Raw genomic sequence first — 6,570 nt, 5'->3', positions numbered from 1 at the left:
GGAGGGGGGTAGTGCCGTGTGTGGGGGGGGGGGGGGTGATGCCGTGGCGAAGCATGAATGCGTGTGTGTGTGGGGGGGGGGTCGATGGGCTGGGGTGTATGTATGGGGGAGTGGGTGGTGCATGTGTGTGGTGGGTTGGTGGATAAGTGTAGATGTGATGGATGGGGGGGGAGGTTTGGATGTGACGGGGGGGTCAGGAGGATGGTTTTGAGGGTGGGCTGAATGTGTGGCTGGGTGGACCTGTATGTGTCGGGAAGTGTGTGTGTGTGTGGCTGTAGGTGTGTGTGCTGAGACCAACGGCGGATGTGTGGACAAGGGGGGACTTCATGTCCCCAGGTGGGGGTGTCCTCTGTGAGTGAGGGGGTGGTGGACCATCGGTCCGGGATTCCCCTTCTGCCGCCCCTCCTCCTCTTTGTCCTCGTGCCCCCCTTCTGCCAGTAAAGTGCTTTTTTTTATTATTATTTTCAAATTAAACTTGTTCTGAAACAATGTACAGAATTGTGATTTTATCCAAACTGCTGCTCTGTTAACTACTCCAAACATCACCCAAAAGGCACACTTAAGAATTAGATTTTTTTTCCCTTTTACTGTAAATTAATAAAAGATATTTTATTTTGGCGTTTTGGATTACTGTTTAGAATTACCATTTATAGTAACACTGATTATTCACCAGACCAATATGTGATACATATCTGTTCTAGAGCCTGTGATGGCCAGAAAATATTCACATTTTGGAAAGATACAATAACACAATCTGAAGTTTCTTTTATTCTTAAAATTAGTTAGGAAATAATTGGTTAATCTACTTGTTTCAGCTATAATTATAATTTTGGCACATTTGAAAATACTTTTGTTCTATTTATTTTAATTTAGAAATTTGTTATTTTTTAAGTTTGACATAGCAGTGTGCAAAATGAGGTGGGTGAGAAAATGCTATTCAATAACAGATGTTTGAGTTTTACACTTCAAGATAGACATATTCATAATTTAGACCATTTTTTTAAGTCTTTTATCATTTATGACTTTATATTTCATACCTATGACTTTTTATCTCATAATTATGACTTTCAATCTAATAATAATGAGTTTGTCAGATTCTTTTTTTATTTCAAGTGGTGGAAATGGGCTTCCTTACCTGCTGGTTATAACTGACCCTGACTGCACCACCTCTCTCCCTCTACATCCAGGACATCCTGAATGGGGGTTTGACCAAAGGGCTCCATGGCTGCTTCAGCTGTTATGGAGCCAGAAAGAACAGAGTCAAGCAGTCTGAGGTACAGAGCTCCTCTCCTTCACCTGGAAGAATCAAGTGTGCTCCTCATCATTGCTGCTGGACAGAAAAGCCACCAGAATCCTGGTTTTCTATGCTTGCTTGTGTGCTGTATGAACCTAAAGCAGAAGCAAAACAGAGGAGCTGTCTGGCTGCAGCTCAAATGAGGAGGAGGTACGATGGCTTCAAACTGCTCAGCTGGTTCAACGGCTCCTTCCTTTAACAATGCTACGATGGTTTCCAGCTCTGTTATGAAGTTTAACATGAGTAGGTTTAACAGTAGTCTGAGGTTTAACGGTAATCTGAGTACTGTAAACTGTACTTGCTGGGGCTTGAGAAAAAGAAACAAGTGACTTTCACCTCAACTCCACAAGACATCATTTTTAAACATCTTTTTTCTCTTTTTCTGGACTGTTTTAGTTGAAAATCAATCACTTTGGACTCAGATATTTATGTTGAATAGTTTTCTTTGACTTTAAACTAATTCCAGCTGCCTGAATGTAAAAATGTTTCTGCAGTTTTTGTCCTGTGTTGAAGTTTCTTATGAAGCTCTCAGGTGTTCCTGGACTTTTCTCACAGGTCCGGACCACTCTAACTCGACACTACAGCATTTGGACAAGTCTACTCATTAACACTTAAGAGATTCATCATCCTAACCACTTAGTCCGATTCAGGGTCACGGGAAGCTGGAGCCTATCCCAGCTGGCTTTGGGTGGAAGGCGGGGTACACCCTGGACAGCTCGCCGGTCCATCACAGCACCACACAGAGACAAACCTCTCACTCCTAAGGGAAGTGTAGAGTACCTAATTAACCTAACATCATGTCTTTGGATGGTGGGAGGAAGCCGGAGTACCCGGAGAGAACCCACGCATACACATGGAGAACATGCAGACTCCACACAGAAAGGCCACTGACCAAACCAGCCAAGGATCAAACCAGCGACCTTCTTGCTGTGAGGCCACAGTGCTAACCACCATGCAGCCCCTAAATTGAATAATATACCAAATAGAAAAGTTGGGGATGTCAGTCAGCTGCTTCAGGAAAGTTCTTGGTGTTTCTGAAGAAATGTTTTACCGTCCAGTAAAGTTGGATGTTTTAAAAACATGAGTATTCTCTGAGATGAAACCCGGGAGCTGATCCAATCTTTGTTTTTGATCCTTTCCCTTAAAAATCTGAGCCTGCATAAGTCATTCCGTCTGACCTATGCCAGAATGTTTATGATGTTTACGGCACCATTCAGTGAATTTGGCATGAAATGTCTGGAAAGGTAGAAGCTGAGCCTTTCTCGAGATAAAATATGGCTTCAGAGCCAATCCTGTTGTTTTTGTTAATTCCATCTAGTGAAAGAAGAAATAACATCAGCATCATTGGTATTGTAAATGTGATTTCTTAGGTTATTACAGACATTACGGGTCTGAAAGCTGGCTGGGATGGGAAAACTTTATTACAAGAAGAATCTGCAGAGTTGAAACACGTGTTTAACTTCCACAGAAGCAGAAAACACACTTATTTATTACAGCTGAGGAGAAAAGTCTGTTGGTGGACTTTAGGAAGCATCATTCATCTGCAGGACAAAGAAAGAAGCAGCTTCTAAAGATGTGATTTGGAATAAAATAATGTTGGACAGCTTCACAAAGCTAAAGGGTTATTTGACATTCTAAACCAAATCATTTCATACAAAATACAGACATGCAATATTTGTATATTTTAGGAGCAAGTCAGGTTGAAAACTGGTTTTCTGCCACAGAAAGTAGTCCCACAACATTACCAACAGGTCATTTCTCTCCTAATACTGCACACGTTCTTTAGACAGAAGCAGGACAGGGTCTGATGGATGAGAGTACAAACTCCTAGTGGATCTCATGAAGCAGAAGATGGAATAATAAATATTGATCTAGTTTCGCCACATTTTAATAGAAGCACATTTCGGTAGAAAATATCCTGGAGAACTGCATGTTCTGCCTCATCGCCATGGTGACTAGAGGCAGATAATGTCCAGCATCCCTTCCTCTGATTAAAGCCCCTCCCTGACTGTGGTCTTCGGACCAAAGAGACCCCGGTACAGTTCGCCCCGGGCCTCCTCGCTCATGGAGCTGTGGTCTGCTGGCGCCATGAAGTTGACCAGCTTACTATGGATGTGGAAGCGGACTTTGCGCCCCTTGCTGGCCTTGGTATCCACCTTCTTCTTGATCCTGCTGCGCAGCCTCTGGATGGCTAACCACTGCCTGCCCATGGCCACTTGGTTGTTGGGGTCCGCTGCACTCGTCTTGCGCTCTATCAGCTCCCTCAGTAACTGGTGGTAGAAATCGTCATCATCAAATATTTCCTCGTCCAGATCAGTCAGATGCGTGTTGGCTTTCAGCTGCAGCTCCTCTCCCTCTGACGGGACTTTTCCAGACGTTCCAGCTGATGTCTCGGCTTTTCCCAGGACGCCGTACTCGGAGCGTCGGGTCTGGGTGCGCCGCAGGAGCCTCTCTCTGTCCACCAGCACCTGCTCCACCTGCGTGAGGACGTTCCTGTCAAACGCTCCAAACGCCTCGCTGCTCTTGCCCACCGTTAGTTGGGTTTTGTCGTGCCACTTTTGCAGCGTGGCATTGCGGTACGGCTCAAAGGCTGCAAAACGTTTGGCCATGAAGTCTGGGTACTCTGCCATCTCCAGCTTCCGTTTGGGGACAGATCCCTCCTTTTCTTCCCCACTGACCATGTCTTCATCCACCCCCTGAGCGGGCATCTTCCCTGCGGCGATGCTGCAGGTGTCCGGGTTCTGGAGCAGCAGATGGTTGTGCAGCTCCAGCAGAGACCTCTGCAGAGCCTTCAGGGCCTTGTGAGTGTTCCTCAGAGACGCCATGAGCTCTGCTCCGCCCTTCCTCCGGAACTCTGGGAGCGTCTGCGGCTGTGGAAGCTGATTGGCCATCACCAGAACTTTCTGGATTTTGATTCTGCCTTCCAGCAGCTGGTCCCAGAGAGCCAGCTGGTTCTTCACAGCTTTCCCTTTCTCAACCTCCTCATCTACTTTGTCTTGACTGAACGCATGTATGGTCACATCAGACCCTCCATCCTGCACGTCATCTTCATCGCTGCCTTCAGACTCCACGTCATCTTCATCGCTGCCTTCAGACTCCACGTCATCTTCATCGCTGCCTTCAGACTCCTCACTGCTGCCATCTTTATCGCTCACACCAAAGTTATCCATACCCTCTGTCGACTTCTGCCAGTCCACTTTCTGAGTACAGGTCATGTGACTGTCCTTCATTTTAGAGGCCAGTTTAGCTTCTGTTTTGGAATCACTGCCAAGCAGGTCCTCCTCCTCCTCCTCCTCCTCCTCATCATCATCATCTGCTTCTGCTAAACTGTTTCCGAATTCACTGTCATCAGCCTCTTCATCCCTTACAGAGTCAACAACACTACAGTCTTCCTCCTCAGATGCTTCCCTGTCCATCTGCAGCTGTTCCCGGGACACTGCCGTGCCCTCATAGCGCCTGTCTGGCCGCAGAGCCGGGTCCTCATAGCGCCTGTCTGGCCGCAGAGCCGGGTCCTCATAGCGCCTGTCTGTGCGGACTTTCCGCAGAGCGCCATCCTCCTCGTCGCCTTCGTCGAAGCTCTCTATGACTCGGGCTTTCGTCGCCTCGTCGGCGTCGTCCTCTGGATCCACAAATCTAGGAAAAGGATTCAACAAATCCTCCAACTCCTGGGAGAAAGATCCCGCCATGCCGCAAAGTTTCACGGATCACACGTGCACGCAGAGGCGTGATGACGTCAGTAATATGCGCCGCCACATTAGGAATGGGAGATTTTTCCCTCAGAGATGTCTGTCAGGATCCTCCACTAAAGAAAAACATCTGTCAGGATCCTCCACTAAAGAAAAATCTCTGTCAGGATCCTCCACTAAAGAAAAACATCTGTCAGGATCCTCCACTAAAGAAAAACATCTGTCAGGATCCTCCACTAAAGAAAAACCTCATTTAGGCATGAAATGTCTAGCTAGCTAGCTAGCTTCTTGTTGAATTCATTCTATACTGTCACCTGTAACGTTTTTATAGTTAGCAAATGTACAAACTTTATAACAAAACCAAAACTTATTATACTTACTTATTATTCTGAACATGGTTAACTCAGATTAAACAACAAAAGACTTCAAGTCAGAAACTAGGTAAGGGAGGGTGATTAAATTAAAAAAAAAAAAAAGTTTAAGTATTTGATGTAGTTTCACTGTCTCTGTCTTTTAAACAAATCCAGAGATTTAGCGTATGAAATAACACCAGTCTTCCTGTGAGTATATGAATGGTTCGTCTTAATTCACACCTGAAAGTCTAAACTCAGGACACACAGGTATATGGGCAGCTACCACTCTGCGCGTGCGCCCCCAGCAGCGACGTCGCATCGCTACTTTGGTTTCAGACTTCATCAAACGGCGAATTTAGGAGCAATTATGTCTACAAGTGACTTCTATCTGAGATACTATGTTGGTCATAAGGGAAAATTTGGACACGAATTTTTGGAATTTGAGTTCAGGCCAGACGGTAGGTGCTTTGTGGCGGTTTGTTTCCTCCTTTATGCTAGCTTTATTAGCATGTGGTAGCAGCTAGGCCGCTAGATGCTACCGCCACTTTTCTCTGGTTTTATCCCACATTTATCTGGTTTTATTCCACTTTTCTCTGGTTTTATTCCACTTTTCTCTGGTTTTATCCCACTTTTATCTGGTTTCATCCCACTTTTATCTGGTTTTTATTCCGAGTTTCTCTGGTTTTATCCCACATTTCTCTGGGTTTTATCCAACATTTTATTGGTTTTATCATTGATACTCTTCAGAATTATGAAAGTATTCGTTATGTTGCATGTTTTGGCAATATAATTTTAAAATCGTGTTTAGAAAGTAACGAGTCATGTCGTCTCCAGTGACGTGGTTTCTAACAGATTTCCAGCTGTCCCATGCTTTGCTTTTAATGCTCAATATTTTGTTGCAGGTAAACTCAGGTATGCAAACAACAGCAACTACAAGAATGACGTCATGATCAGAAAAGAGGTAATTAATATATAACACCTTCATTTAGGCGACAACGTGTTTCAAAAGCAGCTCACAGTATTTATCACAGAATTTAGGACAAAATGATCTCTAATCAAGTTCTCACACACATGCATGCTGTTTTAGTAGAGTAACATTAATACACACACACACACACACACACTGTTTTAGTAGAGTAACATTAATACACACACACACACACACACACACACACACTGTTTTAGTAGAGTAACATTAATACACACACACACACACACACACACTGTTTTAGTAGAG

At 44.7% G+C, this 6,570-nt stretch overlaps 2 protein-coding genes across 2 annotated transcripts in view; one reads left to right on the top strand and one right to left on the bottom strand.

Moving 5' to 3' along the window:
- Positions 1 to 2,778: 2,778 nt before the first annotated feature.
- aatf (apoptosis antagonizing transcription factor) lies at positions 2,779 to 4,991 on the bottom strand. Its single transcript, XM_079245730.1, has one exon. The coding sequence runs from the start codon at positions 4,978 to 4,980 to the stop codon at positions 3,286 to 3,288; it is 1,695 nt and encodes a 564-aa protein (XP_079101856.1). The 5' UTR covers positions 4,981 to 4,991; the 3' UTR covers positions 2,779 to 3,285.
- Positions 4,992 to 5,630: 639 nt separating this feature from the next.
- Positions 5,631 to 6,570, top strand: part of magoh (mago homolog, exon junction complex subunit) — a 4,901-nt gene continuing 3,961 nt past the window's right edge. Inside the window, exons 1-2 of the mRNA XM_079244763.1 lie at positions 5,631 to 5,791; positions 6,236 to 6,294. Of these exons, the coding sequence (XP_079100889.1) occupies positions 5,701 to 5,791; positions 6,236 to 6,294 (150 nt within the window). The 5' untranslated portion in view covers positions 5,631 to 5,700. The remainder of the gene's footprint in view (positions 5,792 to 6,235; positions 6,295 to 6,570) is intronic.

The sequence above is a fragment of the Telmatherina bonti genome (assembly GCF_933228915.1).
Source record: "Telmatherina bonti genome assembly, chromosome: 8".
Classification (NCBI taxonomy): Eukaryota; Metazoa; Chordata; class Actinopteri; order Atheriniformes; family Telmatherinidae; genus Telmatherina; species Telmatherina bonti.
Note: the sequence above shows the minus strand (reverse complement) of the source record. Positions and strands in the feature narration are given on the sequence as shown.

Bases quoted from the DNA above. Each gene is read 5' to 3' on its own strand.
- aatf (XM_079245730.1), bottom strand. From the start codon at position 4,980: ATGGCGGGATCTTTCTCCCAGGAGTTGGAGGATTTGTTGAATCCTTTT.